Consider the following 24187-nt stretch of genomic DNA (forward strand, 5'->3'; position numbering starts at 1 on the left):
TTTCATTGGTTTTTAAGACAGCTAGAATTGCTCTGGGGAATTTTTCTGCCACCAGATGGTAGTGTTATCTGGAGAATTAAGAGCAATTACAGCAATTGAACAGAAGTGGAAAGAGAAGATGCACCCTGAGACGCACTGAGAAAAGATGCGAGTCTTTAATAAAATTTAATATTTTCCATTCTGCTTCGGGCTTTCAATGACTTGATCGGTCACATTTGACAAGCAAAGAAGCTCTTTCTTTTGAATGTGATTTTAAAAAAGAATTCCTTTGAAATTTTAACTTAGGTAAGGTAAGACAAACTTGAAATTTTATGGTCACTGAATTAGTCTGCGCATTCATCGAACATAGAATGGTTATTAAGTTACGTGTATGGAATGATTATGGTACTTCATACTGAATATTATTTACCAAGAGGTTTTTTCCCCTTTTTTTCCTGAATAAAGGAATCCGTAAACATAGACTTACTCTGTAAGGTTAACTTTGAATTCGCTGATGGTTAAACGATTCCATTTGTTACAATAGGGGCGAGAAGAAGCGGTATGAGCTACCGATAACGATTGTTGATATTGTGCAAATCTAAGTATTTCTATTCCTTCAATCTGAATAAATGAGCTCCTCCAAGGTCAAAAATCAAGCTTCCATAACCACTAAATTATGCTTATAAAAGATGCTTCCCGTCGTAAAACATAAATATTTTATTTGTTTCCGATCAATGTTAAATCTTTTTCTTGCACTTAGCATGTTTATTTATACACATGAAATTTGACAAAAATCTTTGGAAGAAAGAGTTGATTTTCCCCAGTCATAGTCATGCTATGACGTGTGACTATCAAACTTCTGCACGTATATACGTGTGTATGACTCAGAAAAATGGCAGGTACTTGCTTTGAGAAAATTCGTTGTTTAACTTAATTTATTCAACTAAAATCAATTATGTAAGATTTAGTTAAAGCTACCTATTGAACCATGAACGAATGTTGTTGTACATTCGTAAACATATTTGTTTTAAATACAAAAGTTCCGACATGACATAACTGGGTTAGTAAAGTATTTAATATTAAGAACGACCGAACTTGGACATAACGTGCCCTCTCCATTGACAACCTCACGTGCGCACTATGATTTCTAAAGAACAATTTCGTAACAAATGGGATTTAAATTAAGATTCCATTCACAATGTTCAGATGACTTGACCTAAAAATAATATCGTTGTGACAGGTCATGAAATATAGGTTGTAAATAAAGCTTTCGGAAAATTAAAACAGTCTAACGTTAGAAGCTCATTATTTTGTTTTTAAGAGTTTATGGATTCCTTAGGGAGGAACTTGAGGGTTTAATTTTCTCAATTCAGTTTTGAAGTGGCAAAACTAATTAATCCTGCAAATGCAATGCATCGCTGTGCAGATTTAAAAAGAAAACAAATACACATAGTAGTTTCCTTTAACACTGTACGTTACGTTTAATGTTTTGCACGTTATGTTGATTGGATTTCTGAGAAAAGTTAGTTCTCATTTGACTCTATCATGGGAATGTGCATGTTTTTTTTTTTTTTCAAAGTCAGAAACCAATTTCAAAGAATTATTTATATTATTTTAATGAGATTTTTGGGAAAAAATATCACGCGCGTCCACCATTATCTCTTCGAGAAACCACGTAAGACTTTCAGAAAGCTCTAAATTAAACTTTCAGATTCATAAAATAGTTTCAAACTTGTCAGAGTATATGTGCAAAGACTGTATTCACAGTCAAAGTTACATAGCATCTTTCCATATATTTGGTAAATCTGTTTGACCCATCTTTTCTTGAAATTTTTTTATCCTTTTTGTTGTTTTGTTTTCTCGTGAAATAATTGCGTCAGTCACCAACGACACCTGAAAAAATTAGGGAAATAAATAAATTACAGAGAAATCATAAAAAAAATTTATTGCACAACTGGCGTTTAGTAGTAATGTATTACCAAGAAAACATAGCTTATTTCGTCCTCAAAATTTACCACAGAATGAAGAAAATAACATCTGGAGATGGCAGAAATTGTTTGATTGATTGTATGTTTCTTCTTCGTTTGTATTAGAATTTAAAAATTCAACTGAGAAAAACTGACATTTTAAAACGAGTGAAGGGACAAAAAAGAGCAACAATATCCTGAATTTTTAACATTTTTGCATGACTTTTTAGGATGCTCTTGCACTGCCACCGGGGATGTTGTTGGTTTTGAAAATTTGTGAGAGTTTCAGGAAAGTGTAAAGTCAATAACATAGTAAAGTGTACTTAAAATGTCCCCGTAGAGGAGAGAGGAAAAAAAATACAAAAATGGTTGTTATATATTTATATATGTTACCGTTAAAGTATTAAATCCGTTATTTAATAGAATACCTATGTTATTACATGGAATAATTGATTGTGTCCATTAGAGTGTAAAATTCTCTTGTATTTCATGGTTTAACTAGTTATTTCATAGAATAACGATCTGCAGCCCGTTAAAGTGTAAAATAATCTATACCATATATCTTACGCGACAAATAGATTTACCTTCCATCCCTACTGCATTTATGAACTATTCCAAAACTCAGTGTGTCAACAAAAAAATGTTTTTGCTTTAGAAATAATGTTCTTTGTAATTCCAAGTGTCATTTTAGTAATCCTTGTTGTAACAAATGATTTATGGTACGTTTCCATAAATACCATTTATACGCTGTACAAATAAGATAAATTGCTTCTTATTCATTTTATTTGTTTATCATTAGTTTATTTATAGAAAACCTAGTTATTTCACTTTAGATAAATTGTTTATTTTAAACTTTAACTGTCTCTCATTATTTAACTTATAGAATAACTAGTTAAAATGTCAAATTAATAACATATTACACACTTTAACGGACACGATCAGTTATTTCATGGAATAACTAGGTATTCTATAAAATAACTGCATTATATACTTTAACGGTAACATATATACAGCAACTATTTTTAATAGAAGTTGCTTACGAAATATGAATGATTGTAGACGATATTCTGGATATCTGCTGCTTATCTGGCAGAGCAGAAACAACGTGAAAACTTTGTTGATTTTAGTACATATTAAATTTCGGTTTTCTGACATTCTGATAGTGCTATCTAGAATCGTGGAGTAAAGGAGGGCGGAATTTGTAGAGTTGTGTGAAAATACTGAGAAGATGATCGATCTTTCGTTGCTCTGATGTAAGGTAAGGCATTTGTTATAAAGCCAGACTGATCAGGTAAGTTCAGTGTCCTAAGGTTTGAGGAGGTTAAGTGATTGTTGTGACACATTGTCTAAACCCACATCGAGATGCATGATAGAAGTTTCCCTCTTTTCTTTCATTCAATGTGAATATGTGAGGTAGTAACCCTCAAAAATTCTCCAGGAAAAGTATAGATCTTCCAGATAGTCTACCAGTAAAATATCTGACAAAAACAGAAAAGTTTCTAGCTAAATGTCAGTAACCTCCCAGACATTAACGCGAAATCTTCCCAATCAAAGCCAGTCATATTTTTGAAATAATTCAGGAGCCTTCAGTGAAAGCATATACAGGCGTCTCTCAATATAACTCGGCACTTGTACAAAACGGTTTCGATATTACACGGTACGAAACTTGAATTTAATACTTCGTGCTTTTGATATACAGGGCCGTGCTTAGGGAGTGGCAAACAGTGCGGCCGCACAGGGCCGCTAAAATATTTTGAAGTTAAGGGGCCGTAAAATATTGCGAGAAAATATCTTCTTTTTAATGCTTCCAACGAAAAGAAGATGGAATGGGACAAACTTGAGCTACAGCGCATTAAAAGTAGGCTATTTTTCATGTGAACGATTTTGACAGCCACTTTGGATGCCAATATCTTTTAGAAAATCAGTAGTTACACTCTGCAACTATAACCAAATAAAAGCATGTGTATTGACAATAGAATTACAAAGTCAGAGCTTTTGAATCATTTTTATTCAGAATTGTTGACATTCTACAATCCAAGAAAAAATTTCTTCACCTGCGTTTTTTTGCAACTTTACATGCGTGCTACACAACAGTTAATGAACTCAAATTCATAAAAATACTAGAACGTATTGACAACCAAAAGTACTTTGAGCTCCTAAAATTCCAGGCTTCCAGTGTGATAAAATTTCCCGTAATCTGATGAACTTAAACATGGCAATTCGTTACGACAGACAGAATTTCAAACTCATTTTTCTATTCCTTATTCGAAAGAACACCATCGAAGAAAAAAATTATTCTGAAAGGAAAAAAAGGTCCGATTCTTTTCTTTAAAGCATTTTATCAAACACTTTGCTATAGAATGGAATAAATTAACTAATTTTGAGACATTTCGAACCAATTTACCGCTACTGTAAGGAAAAAATTCAAATTTCAAATGGTGTTTGTGGTTTTTTACGAATACCAGCCATTTTAAAGTATTAAACATAATATTATGGAATAAATAAACAAAAAAATTAAAGCCAAATGACTTTAAGGGTCAACACAATGCAAAAATAATAAAAAAACACACATGATAATTTTAATCATGAATTTATTCGAAAATATTTGAGTGTACGATGACTTTTGTGGCGTATTATTTCTGTCACTTCGTTTTTTGACCCATTTCAAAAAGAAGATCCGTCAATATTTTGAAAAAACTACAAGGTTTCATTTAGAATGACATAGGAATGATGTGGAAAAATATTTGACTTCATATTCGAATTCGCTTTCGCGTTATTTTTGTTTTACTAAAAAATTTCAAAGTGTACGAACACTTTTGGGAGCCACTGTATAATAATTGAATTCATTCCTAGGACAGGAGAATAACATGAAAATCTAGGGACGAAGTTTAAAACGATGTACCTTGATGATTTAAATAATTAAATTTATTTAAAGGATGCTATTTTACACATTTAAGTATGCTTAATTTTTTACTACAAATTGAATTTGCGGAATGTTGATAAAATTTTTTTAAATAATTTAAGTCCATTTGAAAAGCGGATGGGGACATGCCAAAAGTGTGACTTTCTGGTTATTCAAAAATGTTTGTTAGAAAGACTAAATGGGTTATTGTTTTAATAAGAGTAGAATAACGTCAGATAAGTTATTTCTAACTACACTTATGTTTGTGAAAGTTGCAACAACATGAAGGACTCATTGGAAAAGGATAAAATGTATCGCACATATTACTCATAGTGATACAAATAAACTATCAGAATTACAGATCACTGAAATAAAAATAACTGGCGTAAATTAATGTCGAATGTAGCTACCCTGCGCAGCTATGCGAGCCCATACACGTTTAATATCGAATCATAGAGGTCTTGAATGTCATAATTGGGAATAGCATCCCACATGCCTTCAATCTGAAGCCAAAGTTTTTCCGTACCAACTGCCGGACGAGACACATGGGTGAGTCTCAGACCAACGCAATCCGAGACATGCTTGACGGGCGTCATATCCGGAGAATGGGCAGACCAAGGAAGTAGCGCAACCTGTCGTGCACCGAAGAACACTTGTACGTTACGTGCGACATGTGGACGTGCATTGTCCTGCTGAAACACTGCACCAAGAAAGCTCTGAAGAAAGGGTTATGTGGAACTTCCAAGTTACATAGAACTCGAATCATAGCCCTTTTTAGCAGATTTCAAACACAATTTAAGCTTTATTTTTGCGCGATTGGTTGCGATGACACTGTTGGTTGACAAGGATGGAAAGGATGATGTTTTAGAACTTCTCTCTCTCTCTCTTTCTCTCATTAATCCTCAGACTCCCTCCCATACGTCAGAAAATGTTAGTTTTTGAAAGACTAGTCTCCCTCAACTGAATTCTAATCCAAATTTCCTCAAATAGGTAATTTTAACTCATTGGGGGCAGGTTTCAAAACTGCAGGTGTGTTGTTGCATTGAAATCAGAAAAAGTAAGTTTAACTTGTAAATTGCATACATATTATTTTAAAAAAGTGCTTTTCGATGATATGCCATAACTTTTTTAACATACTTCATTAAAATTTAAAAGTAAGACATTATTTTAAAGATTTTTGTGCTGCTGCAAGCGGAAAGCAAACAAAAAAGTGAAATTTTTGCTGCTTGAGTAATGTTGACAAATATCTGGAGCGCGATACATTCGGAACAGATTCCTCGTGCATTTCAGTGGACTTTCCTTTTAACGAAGCACATTTAAAACATATCTTAGCACACATTTAGGCAACTGGGACCCTTTTTTACTTCATTTCACAAAAAAGGAAGTATTGTATTCGCGAAAAAAATTTCACCCAAAAGTCGGCCCTAATTTCCATTTTGCTCACCCCCAAATGAATGGTGAGTTTTTTTTTTTCAACTCGACCACACGTGGATAAGTGCCTAAGAACGTATAGACACCCGAAATATCCATTTTGGCGATTCCCGAGTTAATTACAGCGAGTTTTCTCGTGATGTCCGTATGTACGTATGTATGTATGTGCTTATATGCGTATGTATGTCGCATAACTCAAGAACAGTGCGTCCTAGAAAGTTGAAATTTGGTACGTAGACTCCTAGTGGGGTCTAGTTGTGCACCTCCCCTTTTGGTTGCATTCGGGTGTTTCTAAAGGGGTTTTTTGGCGTTTTTTGGGGGGAAATCATTGTTAGTTTCGATGCAAACTCAAGTGGTGTTATAATTTTGCGGACACTTGGCGATATATAGCCAGCCTTTCGGTCGCCAAGTTTTATCATCAACTTGGCGACAAGTTTGGCGATTTTTTTTTAAATCTGGTTTCAATTTGGCCACTGTTGGTGATATTTAGAGAGTTTTATATTGAATCACATTAAAATTGCCAATAATGGGGAAATAACATGAAATTGGTGTAAAAGCAAGTCATGTGATGCACACATGAGCTCGTTTTGAATTAAAGTGTTACAAATGAGGCAGTGAGAAGCAAAGAGATGCAAATGTCAAAATTAAAAATTGGGAGATAACCAGTACAAATGGTAGGTGAACCTCTCCTCTGTCTTGGGGCAAGAGATTGTACTAGTAGTCCCTGTAGGTGCTGTTGTATAGCATGATTTAGAAAAAAAATTCAATGAAAGCCTAACTAGGATCTGATCTTTGAATGCGTTTTATTTGAAACTTAAAATAGTTCACTTGCATGCCTTTGCTTCTCACTGCCTCAAATGTGTTTCCAATGTGTACTGGGAAAATTTGTAGTGTGAATAAAAGTGGCCGAAATCCTATACCGGTATTTGTTACCAGTTAGTGCTCTAAATTTTAAATTTTCATTAATACAGAACATTTCAAAATCTTATACACTTCATCTGATAACACTCTCTATTGTCAAGCTACTCTTTTGTTTGATTTACGTAAAACAAATAGTACAGATAAAAGTTTCACCAGCGACATTTACAGATTCAATTGCTTTGATTCAAATTTTACACTATCTTAAATCAAACGTCAAATAAACTATCAGAAGAAACAACATTGATCTTTAAGTGCTATGATAAGGCAATAATTTTTCTCACTCCTTTGTCAAGCACTCTTTTTGTGTCACAAAATTCCATCGATTGACACTGTGTTTTTCATCTTTTTATTCTACGTAAAGGTGAGTTATAAAAATGCTTTTTAGATTATTTTGAAAAATAACCGTGGAACATTTTAAAAATCTCTCGAAATGTCCTTTTTTTTAAATAAAAATTTAAATTATGAAAATTAAGGTAATTTCACAAATAGGGTCGGATGAAACACATATTGTGTTTTAAATTCAATCCATTCCTGGAGTTTGATGAAATACATGATGAGAGAAAGAAATCAAATTTCAGAAAGCGTCTAATAAAAATAAATAATTAATGTTGGTTTCGCGAGTGAATATTGTGTTGTTATCAACTTATTGAGGTTTGTATAGAGCGGCTTCGACAGGTTAAAGCTTAATGTTAACAATGTTTACTTCTTTCGGGGGCATTAGAGAAGAGTGATAGGCGCTGAGTTGAGTTGGGTTACTATCGTAGGGTTTTGCGAAAGTAGTTCACCTCAAATTTGAGGCCAATAATGTCCTCTTTTCACTGAACTACTAAAAAGGAAGTAAACGCAAAACACTCAAGTTAAAGCAAAATGTATAAAATGGCAAGTGAGAATATTACTTGACAAAGTAAAGATGCATACTCGGGGTTTTAAAATGATGCCATACTATTGAATTTTCAAAATTTATCAGTTAAAAACACATTTTGACTTCTCTCTTTGGTAAGGTTCATAGACGAGTGAAAAATGTCTAGATAAAAAATGCTAAGTTTTCATTGTGTACCTTAAGTCGATGTTAGTTAAAACGGAACGAAATGATACCTTAGTGACATTCTAATGATTAGCTGTGCCGCCCGGTTTCTACTTCGAAAGTAAAAGTTACGTTAAGTGATGCATGCTCAATGATAGAGCTTAAATGAAATCAAAATCAAAATTAATTAAGTTTATGATTAATTTGGGTTCTGAAATTTTGAATTCAGATTATGTTTTTCGCAATCACGAGTTGCGACAGAACTCTACTTGGTTACTACCCTACTCACTTGTTTCTAAAAATGGCTCCTGTCCCTCCTCTTGGGTGGTTACGTGTGTACAGTTGTGTATGTGTAGGCTTGAGTGTGTGCGTAAACCTGTGTGTATGCATGTTTGGCGTGTGTGTATGTGTGTAAAGGCGCGTGTCTATGAGTGTGTATGAGCGTGCGTGTGTGTAGGACATGGACGCCACCAACCAGGAGTAGCCGCTTCCGGGAGGAGTCGCGCCTGCAGAGGACGGTGGGGTTGAAAAAGGAACCAAACATCAAGGACGATCAAATAAAAATAATTAGCTATCGTGATTGCTCAAAAAAAAGTGTTAAATTTCCCGCCACAATAATGAAAACAGTCCAATAAAACCTATATTTAAATTCAGACATTAGTCTCAAAAATTTCCCTTTCGGAAAAGGAAACTTCGTAAATAAAGTTATCAATTCTCTAAAAATTCCAATTCCCGTCAGATTGCGTCCGACGTTGCATGAGCAATCTAGATTGTTGCATCGATCCTTGCCAAGAAAAAGAACTGAGGACAAGTGAGTCGTGTGGTATGTCTTTTTATCCTGAATAAATAAGAGGAAATTTAGCTAGATGGGCCATTATAATTAAGGCAATATTCCCACAACAAAGACAACGGATCATTCAAATCTTCTTTAGGATTTGAACAGCCCCTAAAAATGTCCTTCAGAATGAAGACAATAGTCAACCAAACTCTTTATAACAAAAAAAAAAAAAACATTCTTTAATATTCCCTATTGTGATAAGGGCATCTGTTTTTGAAAATCCCTGTTAGAATAAGAGTTACAGTTTTCAATTAACAACAATCCCTTTAAAAATATCTACCTGGATAAGGAAAATAGTTCCAAAACCCCTTTTCAGAATGAGAAAAATTCAATATAACATCAACACTATCTTTTTTAACCCTCATCAGGATTGGAACAATAGCTTCAAAGTATTCCCATTTGAATAAGTTCTCTGAAAATTCCCATTGGAATAACGACGTCAGCCCTTCAAAATTCACATCAGCACCAACTACTATGAAATAAAGTTAAGAGTATGTCTAGCAGTTCCGATTAGATTCAAGTCAATGGTAAACGTTTCTATTAACAATATTAAAATCTTTGATTCTCTTCTGCCAGGAGTACAAGAAAATAAATAAATCGCGAAAAAAGAAATTAAAAGGGTTAAATTTTAACTGCCCCACCACCCCCTCATACAAAAGAAAAAAAAAAAAAACTTCAAAGCAAAATTAAAAACTTTATTTGTTCACACTCAAGCAGAAAATGGCAACAAACATTTCTTCTCGACGAGTTCTTCATACTCGACAGGACTACTAATTAAAACAGAGCTGGCGCCGACTATGAAATTTAACTGTCTTGTTTAAAATTGATTTTCACTTATTTAAAACTCTTATAACTGTTTAAATGACTAATTTAGGCTATTTATCACGGGCTTTAAAATGAAACTAAAATCGAGACGATCCGATAAACATTTCGAGTGGAAAGAGACGTTTTTTGCAAATTTTTATTCCTGAAATTAATATTCGAACGGTTCTGTACTTTTTTACTTCCTTTTACAAAAAAGGAAGTATTGTACTCGCAAAAAAGTTTTCACTCAAGAATCGACCTTAATTTCTATTTTGCTCACCCCCCAAATGAATATTGAGTTTTTTTTTCCCCCGACCCGACCACACGTGATATATGCCTAAGAACATATAGACACCCGAAAAATTCCATTTCGACGTTTCCCGAGTTAATTGCAACGAGTTTTCTCGTGACATTTGTATGTGCGTATGTACGTATGTGCGTATGTGCGTGTGTATGTCGCTATAACTCAAGAACGGTATGTCCTAGAAAATTGAAATTTTTTACGTAGACTCCTGGTGGGTCTAGTTGTGCACCTTACTTTTTGATTGCATTCGGGTGTTTCTAAGGGGGTCTTTTGTACTTTTTGGGGGGAAATATTGTTAATTTCGATGCAAACTCAAGTGGTGTTATAATTTGGCGGACACTTGGCGATATATCGCCAGTCTTTTGGTCGCCAAATTTTGTCGCCAACTTGGCGACAAATTTGGCGGTTTTTTTTTTACATATGGTTCTAAATTGGTCATATTTAGAGAGTTAACTATTGAATCACATTAAAATTGCAATAATGGGGAAATAACGTTCAATTGGTGTAAAAGGAAGTCATGTGATGCACACATCAGCTCGTTTAGTCTTAGAAAACCTCTCTATGACAGCAGCTTTTTAAGGGCTTTGACCTGAAGTTAAAATCGAACAAATACGATTTTTTTTCGATGATATCTTCACAAATTTATGACTTTCTTCAAAATTGGTTTAAAATTCTTGGAATACTTCGTTCTAGATAAAAGTTATCCTATGTTCTATTCTGCACCCCCGACAACGTGTACAGAAAACTTCATGATTTGGTTGACTGACTAGTTAAGACTTGAAAATGTAAGAAACAAGCAAACAAACTCACTTTCGCAACTATAATATTAGTAAGGACACACACACAGGGGAAAAAACTTTTACGGAGGAGATATGTTTAGCGCTTCTTGTGCAATTTTTTAAAATTTGGTTTCAAGTTAGGGTTAGGCCATAAGTTTCTTTTCGTACAATATTCCCATACTCCATTCATTCTTTCCTTACCTCAGTACATACATTCCAATTTTCTTTTCAATGCTTGATTAATTATTTCATTAATTACGATGCTTTTAATATGCTCGTTTTTTCATTGGCTGGTTAGTAGGATAAGAATTTTAATCGATTTATTTAAGTTCGTTTTTTGTGACAGGCTTTAATGTATGTACAAGGAAATCGGAGAAGCATTAATGTAAAAAAGATAATTAAAATGCACTTTAATGTTGTAACAATGTTAATCCACATATTTCACATAGGTTTTTATACTATTTTGTAACAGCATACTGTTTTTTTTTTGGTACTGTATAAATAAATATACTTTGTTCTTCACATATGGTAGCCTAAACTCTAGTAGTTGTTTTGTTTTTGAATCATATTTTAGAAATATATCAAGCAATGGCAGAAGACATCCCAGAAACGATCAAGGGAAAGAAAATACCCTTTTATCGAGACATTGACGGATTCCGCTTACCTGGCATGTTTTCTGTAGAAGCATTTCGATCTGCCTTAGCTTATAAACCTCGACCCGATGACCTTTTCATCGTGACTTATCCAAAATGCGGAACTACCTGGGTCCAGAACATTGTGGCATGCATCTACAGAGATGGGAAACCCTTTCAGTCAGCTCTGGAATTCTTTACTCAGACGCCATTCCTCGAAATGACCGGAGCAGAAGCCGCGGAGACGATGAAGAGACCGGGGGCCATCAAATTTCATTTGCCTTATCATATGACGCCGATGTCCGCTGAAGCAAAATATATCTTTGTGGCCAGGAATCCTAAGGTAATAGGTGAAACATATTTGTCAAACATACCATTAGTTTTAATACTGGAAATAAGTATATTGTGGCATTTGAAGTAACATTTCGAAAACAAAGCGCTTTAAAATTGTTAATTCATTTCAAAGTCGTTTCAAAAATTGATTTTCCCATGACGCTATCAATGCCAGTGTTTCTAAAAACTATTTTAACATAGCATTAAAAGATCTCACATGCAATGGAGTAGTAAACCTTTTCTTTGTAACACTACTTAAAATGCAAAAAGATAGGTAGCAGATGGATGATAAGAGACTATCCACAAATAATATGTTTTTATTAGAAATCACGACATACCAACGCTGAAAGACTGCTTGAAAGTAACTGATTTGTGAGCAATCCCTTAACATTTATTCCTTGTCCGAAACAACTCACAAGATCATTTTAAAACATATTTACGATATTCAATTATAAGTTGCCACATATACTTGGCTACAAAATTAAAAAGATTAAAACGAACTGTCTTTCGCGCATGCGCAGCGAAAAATCAATTGCTTTTAATATCCCTTTTTTAACAAATATTGAACATTTTTATTTTGGATTCCAGTTTTGTGATATGTTGTCAAGTTTTCTGAAAGTTTGGTGAAGTTCCTTAGAAAACGCTGCCTGTCATGAACCTAAAACTTGTGAAAGTTTTAAAAGAACAATGACCCAACTGATAAAACAAATTTAACGGGCGAGAAAAAAAAAAGAATTCAAAAATATATTTGAAATATTAACTGTGAAAGTAAATTAAGTGATTGAAAATAACAACAAAGGTGTATGCAGAGCACAGATTCTTGATTTTTACATTAACAAACCTGGAATTAAAACACAATTATTTTAACCCTAATTTCCAACCCTTAATCAATTATGTCATTCTTCATTCAAACTGCGAAAACTTTAAGGTTTTGTGATGACATTAAACATTAAAACTTAATTATTCAAAAATTTACTGATACGTCATTGTTCTTATGGAGAAACGATTTGAGTAAAAATTATTTACAGATTATTCCCAGATTTTACGATACAAGATGATAAAAACAAACATGTTTTTTTCCTTTTTCAATTTGTAGCTGGTCCCCTACACGCATGCATGGTTAAATTTTACTAAAGAGGGGGAGCTCAAGTGTACCTTTCATGTGGTAAAAGTTGGAGAAATTCGTCATGTATCTGTAAAACTTCGAAAAATGCTAATTTTGAAAATGCTCGACTTTTTTTGACAACATAAGGTAGTGAAAGGAAAAGTGGTGTAAGTCGATTTTACCTCATTTTGAGAAACTAAGTGTTTTACTAAAAGTACTATCGAAAATCCATGGCACGATAAAAGCAATTTGTTTAGTCAAAACTGCTTCATAATTAGTTACTTTAACTTGTATTAAATCGTCGAGATTCACATGTCGAGAGTTTAGATATGAACGTAACTTGATAATTTTTATACAATTAAGTTTCACCACTGTTGTTTGCACCGCCTCATATATATTTGATAATTTTTCTTGAGATGGAGTACAGAGATTTTCTGTTTGTAGAAACTGCCATTGATGTTATAGTTAGACTCCCGTTTATATATTAAAAAATGTCATAATGCAAAAATATTTTTTTGTGCTTAATAGGCTCATTGCTGTTTCAATTCTTTTGAGCAAAGAAATAGAGTTATGTAGTAGATGCTACTTTGAAAACAAATGTTTACTAATTAGGCTGTCAGATAAGACAAGGATAGAATCTTTTTCACGGGTAGCAGTTAAGAAAGCAAGCTACTGTTCTGAGTATTGTGTAGTATAAAATCGATGTTAGGATTTTACTTAATTAATTGCAAAGAAATTAGAAAAAAAAATTTATAAAAAAGTAAAATAATTTTATACTAAAATCCACTTTAAACTGTGATTTTATTTGTTTGTGTACAAAGGTTCATTTAAAAAACGATTTTTCTTCTCATGTAGGATTGCTGTGTTTCTTTTTACCATCACACGGAAAACATTTTGGGCTATGAGTTCCAAGGAGGCGACTTCGATGTATATTTCGAATTGTTCATGGAAGGGAAGGTCGATTTCGGAGACTACTTTGACTGCTTGCTGTCTTGGTACGAACACAGGAACGACCCCAATGTGCTGTTCATCACGTACGAAGAACTCAAGAAGGACACGAAAACCAATGTTCTCAGAATCGCCGAGTTCATGGGTTCGCAATACAGAGTACGTAACTTGCCTGCTTAATTTAAACACACCCGCATTGAATCCAAGCGTTTGAGACATGGGGGCAGTGAGAAACAAGGAGATGTAGGGAAATGTGGGGAAAAGCGAACTACAGGGGCGGGCAAAGCGAAATGGGGAAATATTTACTCTGATTTCAGCGCCAAATTATATGGTAACATTTTAACTTTATAATAATGCATGTAGTTCCAGTCAGGAAAAAGTTTTATCTGAAGATCAAAGCATGTGATAATACAAGCACAATTTAGAAGTTGATACTCATTTTCTAATATTTGTTGTAAGTCATACACTATTATTTGTATTATAAAATGATAAAGTTTTTTTATTAATATTTTAAATATAAACAATAATTTTGAACACTGACATCACCATTCTAGTGCTGTGAATGAGATCTATACTCTGCTGATATCCGATATCTTGTTTTAGTTACATAATTTTTAAAGTATTTCCTTAATTCTTTCAGATTTTTTAAATAAAATTTATTTAAAAAAAAAATAATTCCAAACTTTCCTCCTTTTATAAAATCACCCTTATATATTCGCCAACAGAACAGCATGAACCATTCCAAGAACAGTCCAACTATTCTTCATTTCATATTATTTCAAACGAAACTTGAAATGTATTGTTTCTCTGTTGAATGATGAAGAACTCTAAAAGTGTATTTTTGGAGCTCTTCATCACTTTCTACTTCTGTTGGACAGCTCATCAACCACTAAGGGGAAAGAAGCCCGAAACAAGCGTAGAATTAAAAATATTTGTATTTAGAAACATATAAAGACTACCTATTCGAAGTGTTTATATAATCATTTCATCAAATACAAACCTATAAAGAAGCAAATGGAGATGAACTTTTAAAGATAGACAAGAAAGTTTCCAAATAGTTCCTTTTTTTTGTTATATTGTCAGATCCTCGTTATGTTGAATTATGATTACAATATTTTCAGACATTCTCTCTCATTTATTAAATTTTTAAGTCATACAAAGGGGCATTTGAACCCAAAATTGAGAGAAATGGTGCTTAGATAGCTTAATCAAAGCTTGAACTCTTTTAATTGCAGAAAAAAATACAAAGGTTTCTTTTAGAGAGCGTAAATTCAAAACCTTGACGGTATTCTGTTTTTTTATTTTTCTAAGGAAGCTCTGGAGAAGGATGAGAAACTTCTTGCGGACGTCATCCACCACAGTAGTTTCGCTTTCATGAAAGAGCACTTGAACAGACACTTAGCAGAAATGTGCACCCTCCCCAAAGAAATGATCATCAACAACCCCGATGTACCCGAGAATCTAAGGAAACTCTTTGGCGGCGATAAGAAGTTGTTCAATTCTGATCAAACATCAGTCACTTTTGTGAGAAAAGGTACGTTCTTTTAGGCAACACATACATCATTTTACTACACTTAGAAGCTCATGAAAATTTTAAGGTAAATACAGTACGGTAAAGTGGACTGCTTGCAGTAGAAAGAACATTTTTTCGTAAAAAGTAAATTATTACAGTGGCAGTTAGTATGCCACGTGACTTACATCGGTTTGAAGCTCAGTAGCTGTACCTCGTTCTTTTTATTCAGTTCAGCTACAACATTCTCGTTTTTTTAAACCGTAAAAAGGGTTTTTGAGGAAAAAAGTACTGCCAACAGAAATGCCAGCACTTTTTAGTGATACAATGATTATTAAAATTTTGTTTGATCTCTGCTCGAAAAGGAATCCAATTATAGGTTTTTAAGTAACAATTTCAGTACAAATTAAGAATATTTCTTGTTTTGTATTACTAAGAAAGAGCAAAAGAAAGCATTTTCTTTCACGTTGATTAAGATTAAAATTCGCGTCGATTAACATCACAGCATTGTTGTGTTCTCAGATATCAGATCTGCTCTCGAAACCATCAAAGAAGTAAAAATTAGGCTCACTCTGGAAATCAATTCTCTTCTGTTCTCCATTGCTACAATGGGCAAATCATGTACCCTTCAGTGGATCCTGGCCCATGTCAACATCGAAGGGAATGAGTTGGCCTATTAACTTATTGCCAATGAAGCCAGAACACTCGAGTCTGTCACTTCATCTACTACGGTTTTTGATGTCAACGCAGTTGAAAAACAAAAGCTCTGCCCAAACCCGAAAAAAAAAAAAAAAAAAAAAAAAAATCTTGCTGCCAGAATTAAATTACTGTCGAGAAATTACAACAACAATAACAAGACTTAAGACATTTTAAGGTCATGAAGATCTTTCCCAATGATTCCAGGACATATGAGGGTTGCAAGCACTGTCTACTAGACTGTGTCTAGGCAGGCACTACACTTTGTACTCAGATAGAGCCATTGGCATTGCCAAGGCTGTGATTCACGCCTTCGGCAATTTTTATTCCTTTCTTTTTTCTCCTTGCACTTTGCCATACAAGAGAACAATAACAACAAGATTAACATCGTAATTGCTATTTTCATTTAAATGTAAATTAATGAGAGGGAGCGGAGGGAGAGCGGCAAGGATTCCACAGGATTCCGCTTTTGTTTTATTTTTACTTACAGGGTTTTTTGACTACAAAGAAAAGATCTTAAAATTCTAGAAGGAAAGAAGGGGAATTTTTCATTTTGATTCTATTATTTTCATCTTTTTAAAATTTAGAGGGCTTTTCTACCTGCTCGCTTACGTTCGACAATCGTAGAAGATAGCTACGCAACTTTATTTGGTTAGTAAAGAAAAAAATCGTTTGCTAAGCTAATTAGCGTTAAGAAATGCAAATGTTAACTGAGTTTTTCCTAGGATGTTCGCTAAATTAGAAACGCTCATGCATCCTTTTCCACCTATCTTAGTAACTTGAAATAAACTTCATTTTGTTCAAAAAGGTTCTTAAAAATCATACACAATGTTAAGGTATGCAAGAATTTTGGCCTTCATAAAAAATTTTTGCGAAAATTTAGCATAAAAAATAATTACAAGAAACAAACAAGCAAACAATTTGTTATTAAAATAAGTAAATAAACAATTAAAGTTGAGAAAATAGTAATGTTAAGAAAAATAAAGCTCTTTGAGGGTGCAGTCACCCAGGGCTCAAATAATTTTGTACCAAATGTCAAATTATTTCGATCTACGTGCTATAAATTCGTCCGGACATTGCGCGCACAAGCACATACATACACACAAATTCTTTGACGGTACATTTAGAGGGATATTAGTAGGGCAATTTCACGGGTTACTGACTGACATTATTAAGCAAAATAGGAAGTATTCTGTAACATTTAACGCAAAATATACTTTTGTGCAAACAATCTTTTCCCCTATATTATTTATTTATTTATTTATTTATTTTTTGAGCTGAACTTAATAGTATATCTGAATTCCCGAAATCTAGTTTGGATGATTTTTTTCTTAAAAAGTTAAAAACATGGTAACTGGCTGACATTTTAAAAAGTAGCATGTCGGTTAGTTATCATGCTTTTAGCATTTTTTTAAAAACCATCCAAAAGAATGCAATTATACCATTAAACAAAGCTTAAAAAATGCAATAATTTAGGAGTAAATATTTTTTGTATAATGTATATTTTGATTTGAACATATCAAAATACATACTGTTTTGTTTAAAAAGTATCAGTTGGAAATGATCACCTGTGGAATAATTACAATTGCGAGTCAAATTATAGCAAAATTAAAAGAACTAAGCTTTCCCGAGTTTTTGAATGAATTGAGTTGATTTCGGGTTTGCTTTGGTTTTTGATTTGGAATTGCATAATTATAAAATGATGAGACTAAAATGCAATTATCTGAGATTTAATTTGATATTGTTTAATCTGAGATTCACAAACGAGACATTACTTTCAGAAGTAATTTTAAGAGTGAAGAAGAAGTAGTTTTAAGTGTTCTATAAAAGGGGGGGGGGGAGGGTTCGCTTATGAACTTAGTTTTAATTTGTCCCTGTTTCCATATTCCTATGTAAATGCCTTCCTTTCGTTATAGGTATTGTTGGTGATTGGCATAATTATTTTTCCAAAGAACAAAATGAAAGAATGGAGAAGAAGTTTAAAGAAAGAACAGCTGGAACAGACTTGCCGGACTTATGGAAGGATGTTATGTGAATCCGTCAGAAAAATATAAAAATTATGCATGAGTTTTATGAATAAATTATTTTTGTATGTAATACTGTTGGTTTCATTTAGCGTAATCTTAGTACAAAGCAGTTTTTTTTTATAGCACTAGCTTTACTCTAACGATCAGGGGAGTGCACAGAAATTTTGGGGTTCGTCACAAGTGACTTTTCCGTGTCCCCTCCATATTGTTTAGCCCTATATTTTACCCATAGTTTTAAAAATTTTGAGCCCCCCTTCAGTCTCGGGCCCGAGCCAGCAGGTGTCCCTTCTCCCCCCCCCCATGTGCACACCCCTGGTAACGATACAGTTTGGGAAAACATTAATATCGATCTTTAGTAAGATTATGTATTAATTCATTGGACTATGAAAATGATTTAACTGTTTTATTTCACCTTAAAAATATAAAGTTATATATATTTTAATGATCTAAGGTGATTTTTTGACTCTTTAAGATAGCAGAAGAAAGGAATTGATCTTCTAAGTAATTTGATTTTTAAGGAGGTGGTTATTATTACGTCAAGAAAAATATCAAAAAGTTGAAAATGAAGGGTAATTCTGACCACATGTGAGTGATTTAGGACAACTTGTTTCTGTTGTCATTTATACCAGAATATGTTTTGATGGAGCAATTTGACCAATAATGCTTATATTTGGTCATTGATATTTTTTTCTACTCACAAAACCTATCGCAATTAGTAAGTTTCAACAACATATTCGAGTGTTTAATTGTTAATCATCTTCTTCAAATAGAGAAATGGAAAATTTTACAACTAAGAATAATTATAACATGTAAGAAAATATTTTAAATACCGTTTTTCAAATTTAACAAAATAAAAAGAGAGAGAGAGAAAAAATTTTGTACTTCATGCTAAAAAGAGAGCATTTATTTCAGCATAAAGAGGATCCTTTTCTAAAATTAAATGCATATGATTTTGCTTAGCATATTAACACTAAGCACTGACAGCATCATATACATATTTTTTTGTACATTACATCTAACTTCCAAAAAATGCAGCTGCATTTAACTTTCAAAATCTGAACAACAGTCATGCAGTAAAAATAATGACTTAACACTGTACTTACTGTACAGTAACCGCAGATTATTATTTATAGTTGAAAAAAATATGCGTATCTAGCAAATGTTAAAGAATAATGTGCTTGGCACAAAAAGGTGGTTTTTTATTTTGATTTATTTTATATTGAAAAAATTAAGTAGTGTGTTTAAAAATAGGATGTGGCTGAAATATTGACTTGTGTCAGTAACCAGCTGCCTAAATATGAAACAGCCATATTGTCCCACTGAACTCACACTGACTATCAAGGATTTAATGCTTTTATAGGGAACGTATAATGATGGAATTCAATGTGACCCCAGAGTCACGGTGAGCAGTACAGGGTTAAATCATATTTTCATCAACAGTGCTTAAACTACAAATATGCCCTACAGCACGATTTCAAAATTAAGTGATGCTGTTCTTCAATTTCTAGGTTAAAGACAGTTAAATTATTGTAAACTACTCTGTTGGCCACACAAAACGCAACTTCCTGAAGGAAGTAAACAAACCATGTGAAAAATACATCATAGAAAACCATGAAATGCGTAATTCATCAGTATTGCAGTCCAGACGCACATGGGTGACCGTAGGACCTCTGCAAGTGCCATACAGGGTGAGTCTAAACTTTTGGGCAAAACTTTAAGGGCTGTTCGAATGGACGATAAGAAGCAAGAATCATAGAGGACCATATGGCCGTAAAAGCTGACGTACTACATGCACAGAAAGTCAGAAACGGATGGATGCAAAACAGGTCACAAGTTCATTACAAAAAGACGATCTTAAACAGCATTTTAGTTTTTAATAAAATATTTAAAGTGGTTGTTTAAATTTGCGACCTTCAGCTGTAATACTAGTACATACGTCGCAACGACAAAGCACTCACTGCCGCACTAACTAGCCATTTTGACAAACTTTCATCGATCACTGCACCTTTGTCGCGTCACGTGTATTAGAGCTACTACAGGCCGTAACTTGGAACGACTGCGATAAACATCTCTTAAAAACTGAAATGTTGTTTAAAATTGCCTTTGTGTAGTAAATTTGTGATCTGTTTTGTATCCATCAGCTTCTGGCTTAGTGTGCATGTAGCGTGTCAGCATTGAGCTTGCGACCATATGTTCTTGTATGATTCTTGCTTATTAACGTCCCCTCAACGCAACGTTATTCAACGCAGTTTGCAGCAGAGTGGAATGTTTACACGTCATCCATTGCTTCGTTTACCCTAGACTGGAAACCACAGACGCTTGCACCACCAATGATGCGATGAACCATAGGCGGATTTACGGGGGTGCCAGGGGGTGCGCCGCACCCCCAAAATTTTTGGTTGGGTTTTGAAAAAAATTTGTTTAGTATATCACTCACAAACGCAGTTGGGGGAAAAAATTCATAGCTGCTATACTAGTAAATTTACTTAAATCCAGTGTATCATCACACGTCGCTAGTGAAAGAAAAACATAACTGTGCTCATATTAAGAATTAAAGTAAATTTATTCATTTGGAGGAAAAAAAACCGAATAAATAATTTCATGCAAATAAGGAAACTTCTGAAAGAATTTATTGTTCAGTGCCATGTTATTGTGTAGAATAATTGCATGTTCTGTAATTGGGTCCAAAATAAATAGTCCAAAAAAAAAAAAAAAAAAAAAACATGGCTATTGCAAAAACTTGATCAATAAAATCTACACCGAAGTCAACCGAAAATCAAAAATTTTAAGGTAAAATATCAAAATTTTTTGAAGGAGAACTACCGGACAATTTACTGCAGTTGTGCATCCAGGGGGGAAGGGACACAAAACTGGTTACCCTCCCCACAAAATGCTGAGTAGAAGTTTTTACAAAAATGTTCTGTATTATTGAAGAGAAGAAAAGATCTCATTTTGGGAAAACGCAGTTATTTTACGGAAAAAAAAGAACGTTGGGAAAAAATCTTAATTTCTCTTTCAAAAAGAAATATTGACATATAAATTTTTCAACAGCTTTAGATTATTGGCGGCGAATTGTGTGCCTTCTCGCACAATCCTCTTTCTTTCATATCTCCCCCTCCCTTTTTTTTTTATTTTTTTCTATTTCGTTTTCATTTTATCTATTGGTCCTCAAAATGTTTCTTCTCCAAATCTTGGGCTTCACTTTCGTAAAATTTCCAAGGAAGATCTTCTAAGCACCTAAATACATCGAAAATCGTTTAAAATTTCGTTTTTGGAGCTTCAGTTTTGAAAAACTGCAGTGTCCCTAACGTTACCAAATATGTTCTTACACTCATGTGTTTAAGACTTTAATTTTGGAAAATATTCGAACAAGGGCCTCTGACCCCCCTTTCTCTATTATCATCAAAGAATGTTAATATTTTGGTTTTGAAAACTACTATTTCGAAACATTTAAGTGGGAGAATCCTTTTTTTTAATACCATGGATTATTGCAGAAGAACTTCATTTTTAAGACTTCAATTTCGAAAATTTTCCAGGGGAGAGCTCCAGAACACCCCGTCCGGTAACAGCATCAAAAATTGTCCTCCGTAGTATTTTTGGAACTTCAATTATGAAAAGTTAAAGAGGTAGCGTGGGGGAGGGGGTTACGTATTTCTATCTGCTTTTCAAAAAATCGATTGGAGGCAGTCTACGAGTCTCATTCATAACCCAAACTATAAATATGGACTATAACCACATTTATAAGACTAAAATTTCTAAAAATAGCCTTGGAGCCACACGTACCTTTCTTGCCTCTAAAATATCACCAAGAACTGTAAAACTGCATTTTCAAAACAACTATTTCAAATTTTTTCTGGGGCGTGAATCCCATTCCAAACCAGTAGCTAGATTCACCCATTGCTTCTAATATCGACTTTCGTTTAAGACTTTTTCTGCAGTTTGAAATGTTAAGAATTGCCCATCCCCTAATCTTACTAAATATGGTTTACATCGCGTTTTTTAGACTTAAAAGTGTGGCCCGCCATAAAATTATTTTCTGATTTCGCCACTGCCTTGTTATTCCGGAAATAGACCCCCCCCTCCTCAGATCCCTGTTATTGTTGCACCCCCAAATATTTCGGCTTAAATCCGCCTATGCGATGAACGGCGGGCATGGACAACAGAACGCCACGACATTGTGTTTAATGACGAGTCCCGCTTCTGCCTGCAACATTACGATGATCATATTCGAGTTTAGAGACACCGCAGTGAGAGTTTTCTGAACTGTTGCGTAATGCATCGCCACATTAATCCTGTCCCGTACATCATGGTTTGGGGTGAGGCTGGATTTCACTGCTGCACCCTTTCAGTATACATTGCCGGTACATTGAACTGTCAGCGCTACTACTCTAAGTTGCTGGAGGCTGTGGTCCTTCTATACACTCAGCGCTTACCATCAGCCATATTGTAACAGAATAATGCAATACCTCACGTGGCACGCAATGTTCAAGAGTTCTTCTTTACCCATCAGATTGAATTGCTTCCTCGTTCTCCCAATCGATCGCCAATACAAAACATGTAGTTCATGCTTGCAATATGACTGTCCCGTGATACATCATCTGCTGCTACACAAAATTACCTTTGGAAATATGTGGAAGTCGCATAAGGATAGATCCAAAGCCTCTTCGATTCTATGTCGAGGCATGTGGCAGCGGTTATAGCCAACAATGGCGGCTACACTAACTACTGATTTTTGTTATCATCAACACGTCGGGACGTCGGGGCCTCAGTGGCCGTGTAGTTTCGCCAACCACTTTGTAAGAAGAGAGACGCGGGTTCGATTCCCGTCTGTAGTCCTGGGTATTCTTTCATTCTCTCATGTATTGTAAATCTTTCATTGGTATTGTCCACCTCAATTTGTATTATCAAATTAAATCAAATCAACACGTCACAAGAGGCTGCAATTTTAATCGTTTGTTGTTTGAACAACATGTTATCTGCCAAATATAAATGTAGCTGTGATTCTTGGTGTTACATTTTGTGTGGCCAGCATTGTATTAAACGAATGTAGATGGTTCCGGAATGAAACTACTCTCAAGGTATGAACTAGGTAAGGGAAATGGATAAGATAAAGTTTTTATTAAGAGATAAGAATACCTTTATGCAACTGTACTGTTATCTCAATTTAAAAAGAGCTTATAAACAATCAGAATCTGCAATGCCAACTTTTAAAAACAAAGATAAGGAGCTTTCTTTCCCTCACCTTTTTAATAAAATGTGTTCTTCGGCACAAAAGTTCAATGGATTAAGACTATTTTGCATCTTTTCATTCTAAATAAGGTGAGCAATAAAGTTACTTCTTTAGGTGATTGTTGGATGTTTTGTTATAGAATTAGCGTTTTGTTTCGCAATCACAATACGAGTATTATTTTCTTAGGTAAAAATGAATAGAAATTGACATTTTCTATTTCTTCTTCAAACAAGTGCATAACAAACTTCACATAGCAATTTAATTTTTTTTCTAAGCATGTCTTTCTGTACTCATGGTTTGTCGATAAGATAGCAGAATGCTTAGCGTTTGTTAACTTCTAAAAATGTTTCAGGTGACAGCGTCTCCTCATGTTCTTTTGTTCTAATATTGATACTAGTTGTGGTTATTGTATTACCAACAAAAACGACCATAGTTATGCTTGTATTTTTATATTAAAAATATATCCAGTGAAATTTTGTTTTTTGTTTTGATAGAATATCATAATCTTTTTGTTGTTAATATTGCTAATAGCGAAAAAGTTGTTACTTATTTTTTGCGCTACTCACACACTTTTTTTAAAAATGGCTACCAAGAGTGCAAAAGTGGCTACCATTTTTTGTAACTTCGGTAGCCAGTGACTACGTTAAAAAATTCCTAGCTTAGAGCTTTATACTATGGATATCAGTGCTTCAGATAACACTTATCAAGTGTCTTTCAAAAACAGGTTAAACCATTCAGAAGCAACGCCATCTAACCT

At 34.0% G+C, this 24187-nt stretch overlaps 1 protein-coding gene across 3 annotated transcripts; it reads left to right on the forward strand.

Annotated features, from left to right (window-relative positions):
* The first annotated feature begins 147 nt into the window (after nucleotides 1-147).
* Nucleotides 148-18270, forward strand: LOC129220537 (sulfotransferase ssu-1-like). 3 transcript variants are annotated; one of them, XM_054854967.1, is made up of 5 exons: nucleotides 148-285; nucleotides 11524-11924; nucleotides 13875-14126; nucleotides 15279-15501; nucleotides 18090-18270. In XM_054854967.1, the coding sequence occupies exons 2-5, from the start codon at nucleotides 11538-11540 to the stop codon at nucleotides 18206-18208; spliced, it is 981 nt and encodes a 326-aa protein (XP_054710942.1). In that variant the 5' UTR covers nucleotides 148-285; nucleotides 11524-11537; the 3' UTR covers nucleotides 18209-18270. The 3 variants fall into 3 exon arrangements, with proteins under 3 accessions (XP_054710942.1, XP_054710943.1, XP_054710941.1); XM_054854968.1 differs by lacking the exon at nucleotides 148-285 and adding an exon at nucleotides 3138-3204; XM_054854966.1 differs by lacking the exon at nucleotides 148-285 and adding an exon at nucleotides 7429-7561.
* Nucleotides 18271-24187: the final 5917 nt, after the last annotated feature.

The sequence above is a fragment of the Uloborus diversus genome, chromosome 4 (assembly GCF_026930045.1).
Source record: "Uloborus diversus isolate 005 chromosome 4, Udiv.v.3.1, whole genome shotgun sequence".
Lineage (NCBI taxonomy): Eukaryota > Metazoa > Arthropoda > Arachnida > Araneae > Uloboridae > Uloborus > Uloborus diversus.